This window comes from Chrysoperla carnea, chromosome X (assembly GCF_905475395.1).
Source record: "Chrysoperla carnea chromosome X, inChrCarn1.1, whole genome shotgun sequence".
In the NCBI taxonomy this organism is placed as follows: Eukaryota; Metazoa; Arthropoda; class Insecta; order Neuroptera; family Chrysopidae; genus Chrysoperla; species Chrysoperla carnea.
Genome location: NC_058342.1, coordinates 33,688,850 through 33,713,519, shown reverse-complemented (window position 1 = coordinate 33,713,519; position 24,670 = coordinate 33,688,850). Strand labels below are relative to the sequence as shown.

The window sequence follows — 24,670 nt, the reverse complement described above, 5'->3', positions numbered from 1 at the left end:
AACAAAATTTCAGTAGCGAATATTTAACCACATTTTTTTATATTAATTTATAATTTTTTTTTTAAATTTTTATATCAATTTTTTCTTTTTTAAATAATTAAATAAAATTTTAAAAACTGAAATCCATTGTGTCTTTGTTTTGTCAAATTGAAAGTTACAACACTTGTGCAAAATAAAAAACGATTTTTTTTCAAAAACTGGGCTAAACAATTGTTAAATTATTTTTTATGTTTGTTTTTAAATCTATTCTCAATTTTATGGTTTTTTCTTGCTATGTTAAGAAAAAATACAAAATTTTCTCTTTGTTTTTATTATTATTATTATTTTTTTTAAATAATTGGGGAAGACGAAGCGTAGAAACTTTAACAATGTCCCAATATATTTTTGGGAACTTAAGGCAAACACTATTTATTTTTTATAATAATTAATGTATATATTTATTGTAAGGGGAAGAAAGGTTTTTTTTTTCCGTTGCTTTTTTTGGTTTTTTAATTTCTACAAATTTTTTTTGTTTAAAACAATCAAAATAAATCGAATAAGCCAATTTTCCATAAATAAAATAAATGAAATCAATTTTTTTATAAATATTTTTTTTTTTTTGTTTTTTTTTCATTTTGGTATAAAATTTTTTCATGTAGTCAAAATAAACTCAATATTTCTAAATTGATTTCAAATATTTACTATGGATAGAATTTTATTGCTTTTCTTTTAGGTTGAGCATTAGTGGAGTAAAAATTTCCATAATGTAAATGGCACTGGTGTTCAGACTAGGGTATTCAAATAAATCGCAGCATACAAAGATATTCAGAACGATTTCCCCTTAATTTACCAATAATGCCATGTTTAATAAATGTCTCTATCAGGGTCATGATATATGTTATGCAAAATTTTGACGTTTTGAATCTGTCATTTTCCTATCGTCAAGCCCTACTCTCTATAAATTATCAAAAATTTACAAAAAAAAACGAACAAGCTGAGACAAAAACTAAAATGAAATTGGCAACGAACTGCGGACATTACGTTCTTTCATCGTCACACATCGTCGAGCGATATTCCCAAATATCTCCATTAATAGAATCGGAGAAAATGAGCACTTTTTTTATACCGAGTCGTTGCGGAGAGAGGAATAATGTTTGCGAAGAAATGAAGAAATGATCAGAGTTGTAACGCAAGCCTGTCTGTCTCTGCTCCTCGAGTATCTGATTTTTAGCTATCAAGTTTATTTGTAACTGTCTAAATACTAAATTTTTACGAAATATTACTAATAAATTACTAGAAGTATGCAAAAGGTGTTAGATATTGAACCCTAGAATGAAAACGTAGTTTTGATAACTTCTATCAAAAGTTATTGAAATTGGTAATGAAAATACATTCTTTCTGGAAATTCCGACAGAAAACCAAATTCTAATTGAGAGATCGCGGAGAAATTTTCATTTTTTCTTCTGTAACGATGGAAAAATCATTCAATTGTGGGACTTCAAGTGCATAATTTTATGGAAAAACTTCAGGGGCCCATGAAATAACGAGTTAATTTAGGCAAATTACAAGTTCTGAAATGGAAATAGAGTTGGCTGAATAAATATAGATAGAAATGACTGGTGGATACATGGTCGACAATCTTCTGTACTAGAAATCCTCTCTAGTACTATGTACCAGAAAATTAGGAGCTAAATTCTATTTGGTTTCGTGATTCCATTCTAGGGTTAACAAGAGAATCAGTAAACTTAAGAACTGTGAATAGTTTCGAAAAACGCCGTACGTAGAATCTTGATGATGAAACGTTATGCATAAATCATCTGGAGTGGGTCACCAGGAGCCATCGCCGCGTCAGAACATGTCTCCAGAAGCCATCGTTGCGTCCAAAAGACGAGGTATAGATTACACAACGGCTTAAAGGGACTCGTGTGTAGTTATTTTGAGGGGAAATGTTTGCTTTGAATATCTCTGCAGAAAGTTGGAGTTTGTTGGCGTATTCGATTTCATTTGGATTGTTTTTGAGTAATAATATAATTTGTTTTTAAATATTTTCAACGTAAGTATACTTTTGACTTTTGACTTTTGAGTTCACTAATATGCTATAATTAATATAATAATTATAAACTACATCATATTTTGAGTGTTATGCGGTTATGGACTGAAATAATTGCTATGTAAATAAATTGTTGGCAACTAGGGAGATTTTGCTTCACCCATTGTGGGTAAATTTGCCGAATTGGCAGAGGAAATTAGGACCTCGGACGTCTTCTCAACATCACTAGGCACATTGGTTGGACGTTGTTCTACCTCCATTGCGTCAGGTACTGGAACGCCAGTTTGGAAGAAACGATCTACCAGATAAAGTGAAACCTATTTTTTAATATTTTTATACATCTAGCTATTTGATAAGATGTACAGTGTGTTTCAGTTGTTATTTATTTAAATATAAATAATACCTTCGTCCATGAGTACGACTGTATTCGCTTCAGATGTATTTGGTGCAACTGAATGCGGAACAATATTGAAATCTTCTTCTAATGTTATGTATGGTGGGGCATTCCATCGTGGTATTGCTGTGGTCCGGGATACTCCTCGTGACGAAGAATATACACTTAGATTTGTTACGTTTGATAAGCTTCCCATAGTACTCATGTTCGAGTAACTGAATAGCTGAAAAAATTTACACAGAAATTCAGTTAGCATTACTATACTAATCAATATTAGTTCGTAAAGCCACCGCAACAATTTTGCGAAGTAGCACAAAGTTGGGAGAGAAATGAGAATATGGAGGTGATACTTGTGTGTGTCGCCTCGCATTTTAAGACTTCAGGCGAGCTTCATTTTCACATTCTCGTGATTACACTTACTTCTAGTCCTAGCGACTGAGGAATAGCCATAACTGAGGAATATATGCGCGCGCATTGGATATCTTTTATATAATACTTTGTCCAAACAATAAGTTGACATTTAAATTTAAACTACGCGCGTTTGTTGTGCATTATGAATTCCTTCCGCCCGGCCAAGCAGTCAACAAGGAATATTATTTGAACGTTATGCGTCATTTGCGTAACGCTATCCACCTAAAAAGGTCGGAATTGTGGAAAGGCAATTCATGGTTTTTACACCACGATAATGCAACATCCCATACTGCACTCAACCCATATCCGCAACCACCGTATTCACCTGATCTGACGCCGTGTGACTTCTGGCTGTTTAGCAAGCTCAAAAGACCGCTCCGGGGACACCGTTTTGATACGATAGAGGAGATTCAAGCCGCAGCGAGGACAGAGCTGAAGCCAATCCCGGAAAGTGACTACAACCAGTGTTTCGAAGATTGGAAAATCCGTTGGCATAAGTGCATTGCGTCGGTAGGGGATTACTTTGAAGGGGATGAAATTGATTTGGATGAATAAATAAAGAATTTTCAAAATAAATACAATGTCACCTAATTTTTTGGGCACAGTAGTATAAATATATGGCCTGTAAAATTGTGCCCGTGCTTTAACTAGCTCAGATATCGTGTATTCAAAGAAATGGCCATAATATAATGTGTGCGCATGTATTCCACAGTTTTACTACGACTAGAAGTAAATCTGCGATAGAATTCAGGAAAATATTCCTTAAATTTGTTTCTTAAAATGTTAACTAGTTTTGTTTATATTAAAGAAACTTCATGAGCTTACCTGTCCTGGCTGGGAATGAAAATGGTTGAAGGCAAAATCTCTGCTTGTTGAATTAAAAGCAGATCCAGATGTTGGCGATTTACAATCAATTAAATTCTTATCTTGATCAGAAACAGCACCATTTGGACTTAGCGAAGCTGGAGGTGGAGAAGAACTTAATTCCGATTGTAAGATGACTTGCTCGTTTGGTGTAGACGTTTCACTTCCAGTTGGTGTCACTGATGTCGGTGATGAGCTCGCAGTGTTCATCGATAAATCACCTACGTTGTATTCTTCTAATGTATCCCAAATAATTGTAAAATTAGATAAACACATCAGAATGGAACTAGCAGATAATGAGTTTCACGATTTACTTGACGATTTACAAGTAAGTCTTTCTACGCTTGTTATCGCCCCTTCATGAACCAACCCCTTCAATCTGTTTCATCCTATACTCCACCATCAATTTCGTCGTTATTAGCGACTAAAAAACCTGGGAGACTCGCAGCAAATTTGGGAAAAACTTGATAGTTTTTAAAAGGCAACAAAAATTTTAAATCGACTAAAGAAGTTTTGTATTTTGTTCTAGTTAAGCAAATTAGCAAATAAATTTGGTTTTAGTAAACTATAGTTCCTGGCTCCCACTCAAGAAAAGCTTGCGAGGATGCCATACCAAGAAGGTCTTAACAGATTAGGAGATAATCTGAAAAACCAACAATTGCAGGCATGGACCAGCTACGAGGGAGGGCGAATGGCCAAAAGCCTGTTGGGTGAAGGAAACTCGCTCGGTAACAGAGCCGAGGAGATCTTGAAACTAAATAGAGCTGATATTAGAGTCATCGTAGAGTTACTCACAGGGCATGATAACCTGAACAAGTTCCAACATCAGATTGGAAAAAGACAATCTCCAGCGTGTGATAGATGCGGAGAAAATTCAGAAGAAACATCGATCCACTTTCTCTGTTACTACCCGGCGCTCATACAGCAGCGAAGGAAATGGTTTGATCCGGCCATACTCGAACCAGAAGAAATTAGGAAACTCAGCGCTAGGCAAATCCTGGGTTTCAGTACATCAGTTGGTTATAATAGCCACTGAAAAGCGTAGCGGGGATAGAGTACAAGGGTCTATTTGGCTAGGTGCTCTGAACCATTGCTTCGAGGCGCGATGCTCGAGCATGGCCCGCTAACCTCCATACCCATACCCCCATACCCAAACTATAGTTCCATTCTGTGTTCAAAAATATTGATTTTGATTTAAGTTACTTACCAGTGGAACGAATTATAGCAACCGGCCGAGCCATTGGCGGCAATGGCGGAGGTGGTAGCATTGCACTTGGAAAATATTGCGATTTTGGGCTTCTTGATAATTGACTATTCATCTGAAAATATATAGAAAAACATTTTATTTTGTATAGAAGATTTAATTTTATTGAAGATCCATTAATATATTTGGCGAACGCATCATTTCCCTACTCTTTGCACTTTTTTAAACAGATGCTGTCTCTTTTCATATCATGATTTTATTTGACTCGAGTGAACGAACCCCAATTTTTAGATTTCTTAGGTTGAATAGTTTTTTGACAACTGTCTATAATATTGACCGTGTGAAGCTAGTCTAAAAGCGACAATAAAAATGAAACTTACTTGAGAATTTTGAGAACTATTTTCGGCTTCTTGACAAACAAAAGTAACAAAATCAGATAATGTGTCATGACCATTTTCTGGATATTTCACCGTATTATGGTGTGGATGTGATTCGTTGCCCGGACTATGATGGTAAAATACAGCCCCACTTGGACTTGTCGAATGATGGGAAGATGATGTAACCACAGACGTATTCTGTGACAAACCTAAAAAAATAAACAAACTTTTTAAGTAAGAAAATATTTTGGAAAATTGATGAATGTTTACAGAAAACACAAAACAGTTCGAGATTTAGTTAATTAGGCAAATATATTAACACAAGCAATAGAGAAATTAATTAAGTCTGGCCTCAAAAATTTTAGCACTTCGCTGAAAATTCGCTTGTAGGTAAAAGATGTAAAAATATTGAAATCAAATTATTTTTATTTTGTTAGAACGAAAAGAAAAGATTTATGTTTTCGAAAGCCAGCCAAGTACTAAATTTATTGAGCTCCAAATCTGTATTTCTTGTGACTATCTAAAATACTGTAGAATTTGAATATTACCATCTTCCTGAGATCTCGATATTGTTAAACATCGGGTCGGATATGACCGAGAATTTGGTATACTTTGATGACTACAATGTGCAGATAGTTCTAAACTATCACTTGACCTGGACATTGGTGTGAAGTCTGTTAGTTCTGGTATAGTAACAGGTTTCTCAACTTTACCACTTCGAATTATTCCTGACGAGTGAAGCGATCGTGGTCCTGAATTCAAACATTAAATTTTTTGTTAGTATTTCAAAGATGCCGGTTATACTACGGACTATTTTTGATTTCAATTTGTTAATCAATTCATGTGGGAAGATTAGTAATAAAAAATAAAAAAAATCTATGCTAAACTAAGTAATTTTGATTAGTTGCTTTGGTTAAATCATTTAAATTAGTTTGGTACTTGCCATAGTCAAGATCTTCAGTACGCGGAGATGAACCACATCTTTCTTGGGATGGTCCTGTATCCACCGAACAAAGTGGATCTGAAAATTTAATAATAAATGTTTTGTTAATGCTAAATTTTGCAAAATTTTAGTTTTCTATTTTTATTTTTGCAAGAAAAATATAATTGATATGTTTTGAATTCATATCAGTGCAGTGGCGTAGCGAGCTTAACTCGCGCTCGGGTCACAACACCTTTTTAGCGAACCCCCCCCCTCTCCCATTCGAAAACCATCTCTTTATGTAGCCACACAGCGTAGGTGCCAAAAGAAAGTGCTGACAGACTGAGATCGAGTCTTCACTCAAGTTTTTAACAGTCAAGTATGACAGCAGTGCGCGTAAGACGCTTGCGTCAGCAGCAGCATAGGAAACAGTCAAGTATGCGTCAGACACACGTATCAGACGCACAGTGTCAGACGCTTGCGTCTGAGGCAGGATAGGAATCATGACTTAATCTAGAAAAAAATAGTGATATACTTACAATAGGCACTAGGTACAATCATAGTTTGTGTTAACGATGTGGAAACGGGCACAATACTTCGATCATCCGGTTCACTCATCGATACTGGTACACTGCCACCAATTTGATTTGAATAACTGTTACAATAATATGAGGACTGTTCAGTTTTTATTGAATTCGGTTGTGAATTTGTTTGTTGCGATTCATTTACATCATACAATATCGATGGCTTTGACAATTTCCATAATTCTGCCGAACCAAAGACACCCGTTGCTAATATTATTTCATTGCATATCACACCATTATATGGATTATAATTATTCTTTTGTTTACGATCATCATCCTGTTTACGGTTATTATGGCAATTGAAAGCATCTAGAAAAATTAAATTTATCCACAAAACAATTATTAAACTGCAAACAAAAAACTTTCCAAAAAATAAGAAGTATTAACAAAAAGTTTTTTTGTGTATCAAACAAAATTATTTCTATACCGAGGACCGATCAGGAAAGATGAAGACGCAAACGAATTCAAGGGTTTGAGGAAAGCAATCAATCAAAATTGGGAACTTTAGTCAACGATTAAACAATCGATGAAAAACACATCAAGTATTACGTAAGCAAATTTTCTATTATTTTAGACTAACGCCTTGGACCGCTCGACCACTGAGCCGGACTCTGCATACCTATGCTCCAAGATAAAACATTTGATAACGTTAAAACTTTAAAAGGTTCTTGACCTGTTCGGAATTCATTTAAAATAAAATATATTTGAAAGATAATTTCGAGGTGGAGTTGCACTTCGACACACTTACTGAATGAATTGCAATAAATATGGGGTCATTGGTGTTACTTTTTTTTTTTTTAACAACAAACATAATTATATATTAAAATTGCAACGATAATGATGGTTCATGATTCAAAAATGTTTAGCACGCATAAGGTGGCATTCAATTTGGAACGTGCTACGCATATTTAACAAATATATTCAATAAGTACAGGCGCACATAACTATAGTCATTGAAATTATTTCGAATTCAATCTAATTATTCCGAATCGAATTTTATTATATACATTTTTTTTTAAATTTTAAATTGTCCTTTTCATTTCAATTACGATTCATTATTGTTTCGGACACACAGTAAAAGGTTATCACTTTTTAAAATGAAAAGGTCTATTACATAGAATATGAAAGTAACTGAATAATTCGTTTTCCTTGATTATAAACCATAGAGATCTAAATACATAGGAAACGGAATAAGTGAATTAGACCGCAAAGAAAGAGACAGAACTGATAGGTGTTTATACTTTAATACATTTGTATCACTGGTATTTTCTCTCTGTCTTATCGAAGATATTAGATCTGATCACTTTCTACTATAATAAACCGTTAGGGGGATATCATTTTACGGCTCTATGGTCCTTATATCTCTATGTTATAAACGTCATAAATTATAAACGATGAGTATAACCTCAAAAAAAAAAATTACTTTCGCGGTAAAATTTAAATCAGAAAAAAAGAAGTTAAAAATGTTGATATGTATGAAAAAATCGTTGAATGCGCCTGTACTATAAGATAAATGTAAACAATTCGTAAACACTTTCGCGCATATTGAAAAAAGAAGGCGTATATTTTTTAATATTAAATTAATCGATACAGTAAATAATCGTGATACGAATCTATCATTTATTGTTAAACAATTTAAAGATCTGATTTGTTTGTGTGTGTTTGACTCTGCTGGTCAATAATCTTAAAAAGAAAAATACTTCGTAGATCAACAAACCGTTTTACATACAGGATGATACAAAAGTGAGGTTTTACAAATTTTTAACCAATATATTATGTGAAGGATTTTCTTTAACCTTAATTTGCCACCTAGATCGAGAACAAACTAAATTTTTCTATGTCTATGATCATCAGAAACGTAGTTAGGTAATCAAAGACCCTGGTGAAAAAACTTGGGGCCCAAACTTAGGTTTTATAAAGTCAAAATATAAATATGAAGTCTGGCAACCATTTCGTTGCTGACAGCCGACTTAAGTCGATAGCCGATCAGTCGTCTTCGTTAAATGGCACACAATACATTGTCTGAAGACTCTTTCTTTGTTTTATACATAAGAACGTCCATGAAAACTCATAGTTGCCAAACTGTATATAAATACTTTAAGGGTAGAAAGTTACTTAAATGAAAATTTAACTTTACTCCCAATACAATTTACGTAATCACTTTACGAAAAGTCATTGAAGGGCTTTTCGCTTCTCTAATTTAATCCTTTGTGGCATTTCTTTCGAATCCTACAACCCATTTTGAAATCAGCTGATTTCATCTATATAACTAATTTTAAAGACCCAAATATGTTCTCTGACCGAGTTTAAATCTCGCGAACGAAGTCGCAAGCGTAGTGAGTAACATTTAAATGCAGCAAATGCGTTAAAATCGAGGTTTTTTTATTTGTTAGGAATAAAAACTGCTTACAGAAAAACCTCGTTAAATCTCGTTTAAGATCAGTTTGTAATCAGGTAAAAGAAAAAAATTTTTAATCGGGTATCCTTAGATAATCTAAGGATCAATTTAACGAAGTTTTACTGTAGTGATAGATAAATAAGGTTGTATAAAACGAATTCAACTTACCGTGATTATTAATAAAATTTGCTAAGTATAGGTCTAATTCTCGTACAGATACATTTATATGGTATGGATTTACACATAGTCCTGGCTGCGAACATTCTGGATTCTTTTCTAAACGTTCACCATCCGTGCTCTCCAATGGAATTGCTTTAAATAATATAACCATAACTAGATCCAATCGCCAAACCTACAAATCATATTAATTATGTTAAATTTTATAATTTCCCGCCATTTATCTTCGATTGTAAATTTTAAATCATTTGATACAGAAATTTTTTTTCATCAAATAAGGAAGCAGGTTTCAGAGAAAGCTTGATTTTTTTTTATGTAGTTTAAATACGTTTCAATGAATACGGAAAATTTGGTTGGGGGAGGTTTTGAATCGATGGTTTCTTAACTGTTTTTAAGTTAAGGAAGGTTTATTAAAATATCAAATGATTTTATTTACAATGTAGATATTATCTTGTTGGAAAACGTACTTTATCAGCTTGTCGAAGGCAATCAATCCGTCGCATTTTCCCTTTTTGGTCCGGATTTGATAGTACACACATAGCGGTTCGTTTACCTGTAATACTGAGTACAAAGTCTTCACGACATTCTTGTGTTATGTCTTTACGTAATTTTCCTAATAGTCTAGACGCCCATTTCTGTTTCACTTCTGCTTTCTCATTCTACAGAAAATATTTTAAAATTATTTTATTTGAACCAAATTTGAATTCATATTCATGGTAAGAAATTTTTGGTGGATATCACTACGCCAGTATCGGTGTACTGTATTGAGGGAATTAGTAACCTTAACAATAATTATGACGGACAAGTCAATGCAGTAAGGACATCAGGCACATACTGGTGGGATACCCACAATACTTCTGGAGGATAGCCCTATTCAATACTGTTATATTACTTATGCTAACATAAATAATTTAGTATCTGACTCATACCAGTATTGTAGTAAACGCCATAAATTTCTTACTGTGTTGGAAGTGGTGAATTTTATACATAAGACCTAGGAGACAATTCCTAGAAGACGTCCGGTTTTCAGATAAACATTCGATATATTTGAAAATAATTTATTTTACAGTCAAAACTAGTTATAATGACCAGGCAATTTGTACAAACAGGTTTCACTGTATAAAAAAACTCTCTCTAAAATCTTATCACTTTGATTTGTTATTTGTCGGATTGCAAGGAATTCTTTTTCAAGAAGTTCCGAACTACAGGGGGTTTTTGACAGTACTCTATAATTCGACAAAGTCGATAATTTAACACCACCACGTTTGTTTGATTGTATGCAGTTGTGTGTGTATAATTTGTATAGTTAGCGGACTATAGCGGACATTATACCTTGAGCAATAATAATCGTAGTGACAATAAATTTATATTAAAATTATTGAATAGAAATAATATTATTCTAAATAAACATAAAATCTGGTTAACTAAAGATGTTTAGGCACAATTTGTATTGCATTTACTATACAGATAATATAATTGCAATAATCTGAATTTGATTATAATTGACCAAATAGTATAAGGCAGGACACGTACGTATGATTCGTGAGCTGGTAGTCGAAAGTTTTAAACGATTTCCTAATCAACTGGAACCATCATTTCAGTCAGCGGAACTAGGATTGCCACTCAAAAATGTCACTCAAAATAGATAAGAACAAGACTCGCATAGATAAAAGATTAAAATTTATCTATGAACACAATAGACAAATTTAACTGTAGTATGTATTATTTGTTTACATTATTCATAAATTATTATATTTTTTATTACCGAATTATTATATTTTTTATTAAATCCGGAGAACTGGAAACCATTGTCCGGAGACTGGAGGCACATCTCTATAACCGGAGACTCTGGTTCAAAAAAGTGAAAAAATATCTCTGATTCGGAGATATTGGACAAAGAAACGAAGCACAAAAAATGATCAAAGTATGAAAAATTTGAGCAGTAAGTCGGATTTGAATGGGGTTTTCGGCATCCGATTCGTTAGAGCGTCACAATTCAGTTAATAGTGATAAAACTGATTTCAAACTTGTTTCACGGAGGTTTTTGGGGTCGCTGAACACGAATATCATGACAGTATTGGTCTCAGATGTACTTGGTGCTCAGGGTAAACGGGTCCTCGTCGTCTAGTGGAGTTTTCGGGAAATTTGTTATATAATCGGTCCAAACACGTTACACGAGGTTTTTTGGAGTCACTGAACAAGAATATCGTGACAGTATTGGTCTCAGAGATACCTGATGCAACGGTATCTGTGCCGCCTCCTATGGCTTTCGTGTTCAACGATCCCAAAAGTTGGGAAAACGAGTTTCACTGATTATATGACGAATTATCGAAAACTCCAGGAAGCGACGCAGATACCGTTGCATCAGGTATATCTGGTGCGACGAATCGAATGCCGTAAACCGCATACAAATCCGACTTACTGCTCAAATTTTTCGAACTTTATTCCTTCTTTTCTTCGTCTATATGGCAACCCTGCAGTGCTATGAAAATTATTTGTTGAAAAAAAACTACCAGCTCCCGAACCATACATGGAGAAAACGTAATACGTATATTAAAGCTCAGAGTCTGTATAGCCCAGTGACTGGATAGAAGCCAATTATTTATTAAATTGCCTTAGTCATTGTATAATATCTGTAATAAACAGACACAGCTATTAAGAGCTACATAATTAGCTCTACAAATTAACAAATGCTTATTGTTTTGAATTTTTTTCTATATATCTTTATCATACTAATTCTATGTAACCTAAATCGATTTGTTTATACTCTATAGCTGTGCAAATTATTGTGTACCGCAGAGGGGACGCTGCAACGGGTGCATACTGCTGTAATTACGAATAATTTATGAATGAAAATATTTTTAAGAGTTTTTTTTTGTTGTACTTAAGGATGTATGAGCACGGTAGTGCATTTTTCCATATTTTTCTATATTTCTATATCTGGCGTTATTTTCAAAATATCGAAAATTAATTTTTCATCTTTCGATATTTCGAAAACCAAGACAGATATCGAAAAATTTTGTTCTTAATTTTCATCTATATGAATGAAGTTACAACAAAATTTATCATCGAAGTTGAATATAAGATAAAAATAATTTTAACTCTAAATCTAGCCTAGAATATCATAAAATTTCTTATTAATTCTGAAAAAAATCTTCTAGGAGAACTCAGATATATAATATTTCTTCCGAAAGAATCTCAATCGATTACCATTTCCTGTCATTAAATGATTGATTAATAATTTATTTGATATTTCCAGACTTTTTCAGAGATAGTTTTACTTCACATATTCTTTTACTGAATTTCAAACTAAATATTCCAGACTTCCAGAACAGATTTATTTCGACGAGGGAGGTACCTTAAATATGATAATGACTGTATTTTAAGATTGTTTTTTCTTCAAATAATTCGAATGTTAGTTAATACGCCCGATCGTTAATATACGATCGAATGCATTATTCTAATATACGCCCTAAAGAAATGATTCCTTTGACTTTTTGTTTCAAAATCCGCCGAGGATGGTGTAATAAATGAAAGAATAGGGTACTATTCTTCTTCTATTATTTTTGAAAAAGTACCTCAAAATGTTGATTTTGCTAATAAAAAGCCACCAAAAATTTTTTTCGGAAAAATACACAAACTTTCTTGTCAAAAACTTAAATTTTAAACCTTTTTTAAACTGTCAAAAACGCGGGCATCCAATTTGATGACATAATATCGGTATCAATATACGAAATAACACAAATAAGTTTGACAGATATATTCATAGACATCTGATTATAATAAATATAAATACTTATTATCTATGGATATATTATACCCAGCTGTCTACACTGAACTAACTGATGGTCTATGACTCATACCGCTATGACATCACAGCAGGGCTTGTCTGCGTTTTATTTCACGTGATATGCAGTTTAAAAATTACGATTTTTAATTTTAATATTTTAAAAGAAAAAAGGTCTTTTATGACTCGAAATCAAAATAATTAAGTATATTTTTACATAAATTTTAACTTTTTACAAATTTCATAATTTATTTTTGACTAACGATAATACCATATTACTAACCTGTAACTCGTCTTTACATTGACGTTCCTCTTCTAAAGACATTCGTTTCTCATGCTTTTTGTAATATTTTCGCTTGGCGGCTTGTAAATTAAACCATGTATAGGAGAATGACTTAACGAATGGTAATAAGGCTTCGATAAATGGATGAAATTCATCCTGAAAATAACAAATTGAATAAAAACAAAACATTTTTTTGTTTAAAATTTCCATCTTACGATTTACGATTAATTTGTCTGTATTTTTGTTTAGTGTCAAATATATAAATAATAATTCTACACATTTATGATATAAGCAATTATATCATCGTCTCTGATTTCTTATCCGAATATCTGTATCGAAAAAATAAAACTTTTAGAAACTTAATTTTTTACTTGATACTTTTAACACTTTTGTGTAAAAAAATTGCCTTTATTTTCTAAAAAAATTGCCTCTTTGAAGGTAAATCGGATGCATTCTTGGTGATGTCTACTTGGGACTGCGAAAATTTCGTACGGTTCATCTAGTCTGTGTTATTATATATATATATATATATATATATATATATCGTTATAACCAAAGTTTTTTAAGGTCGGCATACCACTAGGGCATGAAAATCTAAATTGGGATCAATGGTGTCGTACCAAATTGGCTTAAAAGGGTGGGACAAATCTCGACATTTTCGGCCTAAAAGGTAAAAAATTAAAATTGTTTACACATAAGTAGAGGGGAAGGCAGGAGACCATCTTAGCTACCTAGCTAAGGTCTTCGTTAGATTGAATTGGTATTCATACGTTTTTTTGAGACTAAATGGCCGAGCGGTCTAAGGCGCTAGACTTTGACTGCTTGTCTACTTAGACTTAGGTTACGAGTTCGAATCTAGGCAGCGGCAGTGTGAACAATTATATTTAATAGGCGCGGTAGAATTGATCACATTGTCGTCGCTTGGATAAGAATGAAGTAACTGACTTCACCCACATCAAAATGTAATTGTAAAATATGTTTGTAATTAAATTAATGAAGATTAACAAATAATAATGTGGGTGGTCTCTGTTATAAGCGTATATGTCAGGGAAACGGAGCCTTAACCCCATTATTATTATTATTCATACTTTTTTTTGTCGACATGAATTGGTTTTAATTTTAATGAATAGTGAATTTAAACTTTTTAATAAAAACTTATTGTTTTCTTTACCCACATTATTAAAAGCATGTATTGTTTGAAACTGACAATAACCTGAAGGACACAGCATACTATACTTAAGGAGTAAACTTCAGTCATGCGTCAGAGCTGGCACACAGTTTTTTTATCTTGACAACCCTCGATACAAAGCGGCGGACCTTTGTATTCAAAAACTACAAACTATAAGTATTCGAATGAGTTTTAGATAAACCCGACGAGCCTAGTCCCGGTGATACGGATATTTCAAAATTTCATAAAATTTTTTTAAAAGGGCAATTTTTTTAATTGAACTATGTGTGCCTAGAAATTTGTTTCGAAAAATTATGAGAAATTGCTTATTTTCATAAAACGTATAGAAAAGAAACATTTATGCGTATACATTTGTGGTTCTAACTAATAAACCCAAATGTGTACGCATAAAGTTTTGAACAGTTAATCCACAAATAAATACACTGAACGGTAAATCTAAACACTTACAAAAATTAAACAAAAAAGAAATCATAAAGTACACCAAAAAAAGCTAATGTGAATCCATAAGAAGCTAATTAGCTTACTACAGTCAAAATCGGTTGTAGCGACATTCGCTTATAACAACAAATCACAAACAACATTTAGAATATACACTCTATAAAAACATCGGATTAAATATGACATATCGGTTAAAACTATTAGAACTATTCCTCTTATAACGACCAAAATTAAAAACTGGAAAACACCAGCTTTTTCGGGAAGAAAAATCTTTAATGGTTGATTGTCGTTTTGTTTAAAACATCGTCTTTACGAATTTCTATCAACAATAAAATCATCCTTTTCAGACTAATCGGTCGGTTTGGGGCACATCAAACCGATTATATGTATGCATTTTTCGAAAATCCTGAAATTGGGATAGGACACGTTTAGACCATAGGGTCCGTTGTGATACTGAAAAAGGGTTGACCCATTCCCGACCGCTACTCCAGAAACCATTTGGAGCTGTTTAAGAACAGCAGGAATGCTTTGACGCCGACGGACTTTGGGTTGGAGAGGTCGTCAAAGAGAGGCTGGCTCAAGTAAGTCCATCTCCTCATGACAAGAGCTGGGCAGTGACAGAGAAAATGAGACATTGTCTCCTCCTCGTCATCACTGTGACAGCTCCTGCAGTAGTCGTGATACACTGCCGGGCCCAGGTGTTCAAGGTGTTCAGCATGCCAGCTGCCCAGCCAGTGTCAAAAATCATTCTTTGCAACCGTCTTTTCATTCAGCGCAGTGTAAGTACGCGATTTAATGACAAAATAATTGATTTGAATTTCGAATTAATTGGTTTTATATAATTTAATTAGATTTAATTCAACACTGAAACAAATTCGATTTGCCAACTATCAAAATGCGGCAATGAAAATGTCTAGAAAAACCGATTTTGACTATATTCGCTTCACTTTAACTTATTTTTTGTAAATGAAGTTATACCACCTAAGTTTTTAGTAAATGTATAGAATACGACAAAAATTTACAATTAGAGGTAAGTTTCGATATACGCTGTTACGCTCCTGATTTGAAGAAAATTAGAACTTGACTTTATACACTTTGAGTTCGATTAAATTGGTTTTCTAGCAATCGATTGGGAACAAATCAGAACTAAAACGGGAGCATATATTGAAACATACCTTTTAAGATGATCTATAAAACATTTGTGTTTTTGTTTAAACACACTATTTATATCGAGTTCTGAAGGGAATTCAATGTGCAAATAGAAATATTGTCATCAATCGTTTCTCATGGTATATATAGCAATCTTTTAAATAAATCAAATTAATCTGCCTGTCTGTCCGATTCACAGCCTATTTTCTTCGAATCTATTTGACGAAGAAAGTTAAAATTTGGAACGTAAACGTTTATATACGCAATGCTTAGTGTTGCAATCCCGGACGTATAGTCTACAAATACGGATTCTGATTTGGTCAGCAGAGAGCTCAAACCTAAGCGAATGGACGAATTCAGAATTCGAAAATTTTTTGGAAATGGCTAGTTTTTTTAAACAGGTCTATTTCGTTGTAAAAAAATACAGAACAGGAGTTTTCCGTTTCCAGAACGATCCACGCGACCTTCTGCACGCAATTTTTATCTCTACATTGTTTTCTTTGGTGACGTTTTAAACCGGTGTAACCTCATATTTTCTATGATAACTTTTCGAAAAGTGAAGGAATTGATTTGAAATTCTGGAAAAAGATGTAACTCATGATCAGAAAAGAGGTAAATTTTAGTCCCATTCATCCTTAACCTCAATTTCTTAAGAAAACTGTAAGATATCTTGATGAAGGATGGTCTTTTGTCCTTTTCCGAATCTAAAATTTTGAAAAAAAAAGACAGAACCTTACTCATAATAAATGAAAACTAGCCCAAAATCCTATATCTATAAATTTCCAAGAAATAGAAAGTATTACATTTGTTTTGTTTAACAAATTTCAAGGAAAAGTAAAAATGTTCTCATTGTATTTGCATATTGTATTCCTTTCAGCGCCTGCACTAATAAATGTAGTATATGCGCTAGATAAACGTGTGTATGTGAATAATTGATTTGTGTATGAATTATTAAAAAATGGTTTATAAATCATTTTTGATCGTTGCGTTGCGTTTGATTGATTAATAATTGTCAAATATTAATAAATAACAATCGATATTTGAGTTTTTATTTGTTTATTTATGTAATAATTTGACAATTATGTTTGATATGCATGCAAAATTTATTTTGTTAATATTCTTTTTATCGGTTGCCAACTCAGATCCATGTAAACATATGAATACAATAGAAAATATAACAATATGAAAACGAGCGAGTATTTGTGTGAAATACAAATAACTCAAACGTTTTTATTGCTCTAACATGTTTATTTAAATTGTTCGTTTTTATTCACTCAAAAAATTTACTCAAATTTATTTATTTACCCGCCTTTTATAGTCTAACAGCTGTTGGACTAAAAACAAACGTTATTTTCGTAAAATATAATTTTACTTAGTATTCATTTAGAAAATGTTGCCTTAACAGCAATTTCAAGTCGTATAAAAAAACCGCATCTTTCTAGAATGTCTAGAAGTGAGAAAGTCTGTCAGCTTCATTTTGGGAATTTTCAATAGTCTGGTTAACATTTAGACCCGTCTGGCTTTTTGATTTTTAATTCCTTAAATACCTGACTTAAGGATATGCCTTTAACAAAGAAATATCCCTTGCCGCTACCCTCCAGCCAGACTTCGACTATCTTATTTAGGGGTCTTTCAAGGACAATTAAAAATTTTCTGTAGTGCCTGAAGAATGTACTCTTCCAGTAAACCGCCTAGTATATACCTTCAAAAGATTTTTACCCAGTTGCTAAGCCTTTGAAACCTTTTTCCATGAAAAGCCTTTTATAAGGGCTTTCATCTAACAGGGAAGCTTCTATCTCAAAGAACACTATCACTTGGGGTGAACTGATTTTCACTGAAGTAAAATAAATGTGTCAACCTCAAGAAATATCTTGAAGTTTATTAAAGCTGAGGGACTTCGAGAGTACTTTCGAAGCAAAAGAGGCACAATAGATCAAACTGTTACAAAACGCAGTACAAAATATCTTCTAAAACTTACTTTTAACTTAAATCTCATCTTATTAGATCTAGCGTTAGCTAATCCGGATATTCTTTTAGAGAGAGAATTGTAAATGTTTTTTGTCCAACTTTTAAGAATACATGGACACATTAACATGGACACAAAAATTATACAAATGTACCCCGCGGAATCCTTATAAAAATTTTCTAAAAATTTGGAAAATATTAAATCTGACTTGAAGAATAGAGAAGTTTTATAAAAGCTTACGCTTTTATGTATAAAATGAATAATTATTAGTAAGCTATGTATATTTATTGTACATGTCGCTAGCACATAATACAAGGTGCAAGAGAAATTGTATGCTAAACTTCACCAAATGATAGAAATCGTTATAATAAGAAGGCTAAATTCTTTTTTTTGCAGGCTAAATTATTTTGAGCAAATAATTTAAGAGCTTATTTTGTGACTAACTACAAATTCTTTTTCAAAGGTAAATGAAAGTTTTATCGACTATGTGTTTTTTTTTTTTGTCAAAATCTATCGATTCCACTAAAATTTTCGAAAAGATTTTGGTGTCAATAATTTTTTTATGAAATCAGGATTAATAATCTTTATTTTATTTAGCCAATTGAGTTTAATTTTGAAAAATTTGAAATGTTTTCTATTCTAAAAAGTTGTACTTAGTTAATATATTTTTACAACTTTTGATTGTTCCCAAAAAAGAATTTTGATTTCTATATACAGAATTAATTTTTTTCCATAACTTTCGTAAAGAAAGTATAGTTATTGTACTTGAAAATCATGTATCAAAATTGGCAACCGATTTTAGGAAATTCGATTATTGAAAATTTGTTTTATAATTTTTAGTTGAATTTGTTTTGTTTGTCAGAAATTTTTTTGGTTTTTTTTTTTTGGTAAATAAATTAACAGTGTTGTATAACCTAAGTGCTGCTGCATGCTAAATTTTCATTGATTTTTCATTTTAAAATATGGGACCAATATTTAATTTTTTTTTTTGAAACAATATTCTTTTTGTTTTTATGGAAAAATTCGCTTTTTCCAATTATTTTCAATCGGTGTGTAGTCAGGGGAGGGGCGTCAACATTAATTTTGATAATTGAAAGAAAATAAATTAAACTTTTTAATATGATTCATCTCATTTTCAATAACAGTTTCCTTTGAGTTTCCATTTTTTATTAAACTGCTAACTTCCATTGCATATTTCCATCGAAATTTAAGTAAATTAATACAGTAATTGGTGTATTGGGGGACAATACAGAAATTTTTCTTCTAGATGGCAAATCAGCATTTTTGAGCTAAAATTAAATAGTTAATTGGCATGAGCACATACTTCGCCAACTAAATCAATGGTAAGTACAGATCAGGGGAGCAACTGCTCTGTCCCGACCCTTCTTCGGTAACTTATATGGACTTCTAAAATTGAAATAGAGAATTAAACGGTTGCTCACCTAAATGCGCGTCTTTCGATTTAAAATATAATAACCATCAGTATTAGAATCTAGTATAATTGCTCCCCAGGCAATTATGTTACTGGGAATTAATTTCGGCAATTCTTTGGCAAAAAAATTCGCGTCGGATATTGATTTGATCATCTGGCGTTCCATCTTCACGTGTCACGCCCTTTTTATGAAAACTGTTATGATCTTAAGAGAGTCTTATTTCTCCTCCTAAATTTTCGACGATTCCTAGCCTTTTTTTGATCCCGGATATTGCTTATCTAACCTCACCCTTTCTCCGAAAACTCGTATAAATATTATTTTGTGATTCTGGTCAAAAATTTGATTTGAAAACCGTATGATAATGTATTTTGGAATATTCTAAACAGTTTTTGACTTCTGACATTATTTTGCCTGGCCTCATCGTTTTCGATATATAATCCTTTTTCTTGGCAGATACTTAAGATAGTTCGAGCGCCAAGGAAAGTTTAGACTTGTAGTTGAAATTACTTGAACCTTATTTTCAATTTCGATAATGAATTTCATTTCATGAATGTAGACGAAAAATAGGAATAAAAATTTTCGATATCTGCTTTGGTTTTCGAAATATCGAAAGCTAAAATAATGAAACAAAATTATCAACTTTCGATATTTTGAAAATTACTCCAAATATCGAATTAAAATTGAAAAAAAAAATATTTTTTAAATTTGTGTCCCTACTGCCGTGCTCCTACATCCTTAATTAGTCGGACACAGGGTTGTTTTTTCGTTTTAAATACCAACCGACTAGTTTTGGAGAAATCTATAAAAACAACACATCTACTTCTGATGTCATTTATTTATTTAAATAATTAGGCAAGCCTTCCTTAAATTTTATCTAAAATTTCCTTGGCGCTCGTACATCCTTAGAATGTTTGTAAATATTGAGATTTACAAAGCAAAAATAAATCGATATGAAAACATGCTTAGAATTAAATCGCGCTTATATTCGATCGAATTAAAAGTATTCGATGTATATTATAGGCAGGTACTGTTTCCGACAATAGTCGAGTTAGTTAATATCGTGAATATTATGATAAAATAAATATAAATATTCATACTCGTGTATACTGTGCGCGACTGAGCCGAGAACCGCTGAGCGTGTTCGTCGAGTGTTCTCTTTAAAAAAAAGTTTTGTGTGTTTGTTATATTAAAAGAACAGAAACATTGCATATTTCTGGGCAAAACGTCCCGTTCAAAACAAACGAACACACTTATAAATCGAAATACACACACACACACATTAACACGAACCTAGTCAGCTGCGTTTTTAAGTACATGAGAGAATACTGAGCGTAAGTCTATTTGTAACTAAAAATAACGCGCAGCATCTCTAGGTATAAAGTGACGCACCAAAGCAGCACCACAACTGGGCCCATAATATATCTCTCTGAAAAATATTCCGCGTTTTATAACAGAAAAAAAAAAATAACCAGTAGTCCCACAAAACGGTGTACGAATACCCGCTAATTTCTCTAATCAAAAATAACAACGTTTGAATCCTTATGACCATGTCATACTCAAGTATCTTAACACCCACGCTTAACTCATTTTTGTCAAAGTCATTTCGATGTTATAATTAAAAAAAAAAAAATGCTTAAATATATTTTTTAATTATTCACCTAATCATAGAGGACGAATGCGTCATTTTAAAACGTTTAAAAATAGTTCAATATATTTCGTCTATAAATAAATCCCGAAAAAAAATAATAACAGAAAAACTTTCTCGAACTTTTTTTTGTAATTGAAGAATTTCGGAAGAAAGTATTATTTTTAAATAAAATTTCACTTGTTTGATTATTATTTATTTTGATGGCTTCCAAATCAGCACGTGTTTAGATGGAAATATGCCAGTGGAATATTGGCAACCAAAACCTCTTCTTGTCTTCAAGTCAAAATATAAACAAAATGTTTATATTCCGTCAAAAAAAAAAACGAAACCTTATTGAAAATGAGTTGTTTTTTTGCTGTTGCAAAATACGTTTTTTGGATAGCTCAGTTCCTTAGCGTTTCATCCGCCAGAAATCATCAAACTTAGTAGTCATGTGCGTACTTCAAAGCAATACATTTTTTTTCGACTTTTCTAAGAATTTCCAAACAATTTTGGATTTATTTTCTTCAAGAAAGGGAAAATTGTTTAACAATTTTCCCAAAAAAATTATTGAACTGTATTCAAGACTGCGAGTCTTTTATTAGGATTAATTAACGGATTTAAAAAAAAAATTAATGTGAATGTATCGAATTTGGTATTAAATAATGATGTGGGTGGCCTCTGTTATAGACGTATATGTCAGAGAAACTATCATTTGAACTTTGATCACTATTTCGAAATTTGTTTTGAAATACGCAGATGAATTCCAAATTTAATATATTTCGAATTTTTTTTTTCCAATTATGGAAAACTGTATTTTGGGGGGGAGTTTTTTCTTTAAAAAAAAAATTTACCTACTAAAATTAAAAGGCGACATCAAATTTACTTAAACAATACATTTTCCAAAACTTTTCCACAACTGTATATGTTCAGAAAATGCATTGTTTTCATTTTTTTTTTTGTTGAGAAAAACAAACTGTGCTGGAAAATTTACAAACATCAAATAACAATTTTCAAAATAAACAACATTGAGTAGCGTAGAAAGAATTGAAAACATCAACAATTAAAAAAATAATAATAATAAAATGAAAAAAAAAAATTAATAATATTTAGTGATACCAAGAATGTTTGATTGAAATTTTGATATTCGGTCACTATTCGGGTTTCACCATATTGCATTTGAATTTATAGAATATTCGGCAATGCAAATTTAATGCCGAATTGCAACCGAGTATCGAATATTCAGACGAATGTCCATGGCATCACTAAAAAAATAAAATAGTGAATTCGAATCAAACCTAAAAAAAAATTAAAAGAGTAAGATCCATAGATATTGAATTTAGACACAAAATAAAAGAAGAATTCGAGCGGATAATATAAAGAGCGAGCAAATTGATTACACGAATCGCATACGAAATACGAACAAATTTGTTATAAAACAAAAACATATATATACGAAAATGTACCAAAATTTTGTCCACAACAAATCATTTCTCAAATGTTTCCACACAACTATTTGCCAAAAAGATCATGTCAAATGAAAAATTTTCATGTATTCAAGAAAGATTTTGTACAAAATATTTTAATTTCAACTTTAAGACAAATCTGTGCCACCCCCCTTTAACAAATCGAATTGAATCGAACCAAGAAATTATTTTCAGCTTCATAAAATTTCCAAGGACAACTAGAAAATTGAGGATCATTTAAAATGTTTCTTTAGTCTTATTCACGAATTCTGGAATAATTTCAGTCTATAGTCGAAACATGAAAGCAAAACTTCTACATTCGTAATTTTGCCACATTTCTAAGAACTCGTTTTCAAATTGGGTTTTTCGACTACAATTTTGCATTGCTTTGCAATTTTTACCGAAGAAAATCTATGAATGAAACCAGTATTGGTAATAATTTTTAAGTTTTGAAAACGATCAAGGGTTGAAAAATTAAATTTTTCGATATCCACGCAATATTGAAATAATTGAGATACCCAAACTTGCTACGGTCTATCGTTTGAAAATTTGTAAACCCCTTAAGATTAGAATTTAAATAAATCCAATTTCTTGGTGATTGAATTGAAAAAAAATCTGTCTTTTTTATCTTTTTGATCCAAATTTTGAAACTTAGATATAAAAAACTTGTATACAGAAGACGATGTTAAATTTGAAACGCCCTTAGAGAGTAAAAAAGTTGATTTTAAAATAATCGCAAAATAAAATTCCCTCAAAACCACAAAAAACGTTTCGATTTCACTAAAAAATTTTCGGTTTACAAATGTGGAACAGATGAGAAAAAACAAATCGTGTTTTCGGAAAATTTTGGATACATTCGATATAAATATATCGAAATTCTTAACGTATTTTTTAAGAAAATACGTTAAAAATATATATATATATATATAATTAATTTAAATATATTAAGTGCAAGGATTGACAACACTTTAGGTTAATTATATTTGTTAATTACATATGAATAGTACAGAATCCGGGTTTTCTGGATATAGTAGAGGATGTTGTGAGCACCTGGCCTGAAGAAGGTGTTTGAAGATATGAAGATACATCGGGCTCCACCATACAGCTTCTCAGTGTATCGGGAATAAACATGCCTTGTTCTGCATTCAGTAATTCAAATAGGTGCACTTCGCAATTTTCTACGTAAACACTTCTTTTATTTACTTAAATTTTTTTACTAAAAAAAAATATCACTTTCGAAGAACTGTTCGAAAAAAAAATATCACTGTTCGAATCTAAAGATTTGGTCACCTTGTTTCGCCGTAATTATTCGAATCAGATGTTATTTGTTGTTGAATTAATTTATTAATTTCAGATACATTACATAACATTATCAAAAAATTTCGAATTAGTCGAGATAGAATTACTCAACTTTAATGTATGTGTATATATATGTGCAATTGTTTTTTTTTTCTGTCTAATACGATGTTATTTGCATTACCGACTGTGAGATTTCGATCAATTACCAGAGAAGATGAGAGATCACATCGAAATTTCGAAAGAAAAAAAATAAAAAAAAATTTTTTTTTTGGACTACTTATCTCAAAAACAAAACACAGACGTCGATTTCACTTTTATATTTAAAATATCACAAAACACTTATTTTTTTTTTAGAAAATTTTCTCGAAAATTTCCTACCCTTCGAAAATTCGACTTTGACTTGAAACACCACGCGTTTGTTATACACCCGTCTCGTAACGTAAATTTTAATATTAAAGAAAAATAAATAAAAATATTTTTATGGAAAATAAATTTTGCTTCGTTTTTTTTTTGTGTCTGTCTTGGAGTAATGTGTTACTGATACTTCGATGGTTACTACTGAAAATACTGCAACCTTCTTTAAAACAACGTCGACGCGATTCAAACGACGCCAATGTTTCGGAAAATATTCAAGCGTCGCGCATATATACATACACACAACACTGACCGAGCC

General features: G+C 31.9%; 1 protein-coding gene across 4 annotated transcripts; it reads right to left on the bottom strand.

Annotated features, from left to right (window-relative positions):
• Positions 1 to 693: 693 nt before the first annotated feature.
• LOC123302739 (nuclear factor 1 X-type) lies at positions 694 to 24,073 on the bottom strand. 4 transcript variants are annotated; one of them, XM_044885810.1, is made up of 11 exons: positions 23,749 to 24,073; positions 13,431 to 13,586; positions 9,828 to 10,019; positions 9,352 to 9,535; positions 6,741 to 7,094; positions 6,223 to 6,300; positions 5,283 to 5,488; positions 4,906 to 5,017; positions 3,660 to 3,934; positions 2,433 to 2,646; positions 694 to 2,327 (listed from the first exon to the last, which is right to left on the bottom strand). In XM_044885810.1, the coding sequence occupies exons 1-11, from the start codon at positions 23,827 to 23,829 to the stop codon at positions 2,170 to 2,172; spliced, it is 2,010 nt and encodes a 669-aa protein (XP_044741745.1). In that variant the 5' UTR covers positions 23,830 to 24,073; the 3' UTR covers positions 694 to 2,169. The 4 variants fall into 4 exon arrangements, with proteins under 4 accessions (XP_044741745.1, XP_044741746.1, XP_044741747.1 ...); XM_044885811.1 differs by having other exon boundaries at positions 3,660 to 3,931; XM_044885812.1 differs by having other exon boundaries at positions 3,660 to 3,919.
• Positions 24,074 to 24,670: the final 597 nt, after the last annotated feature.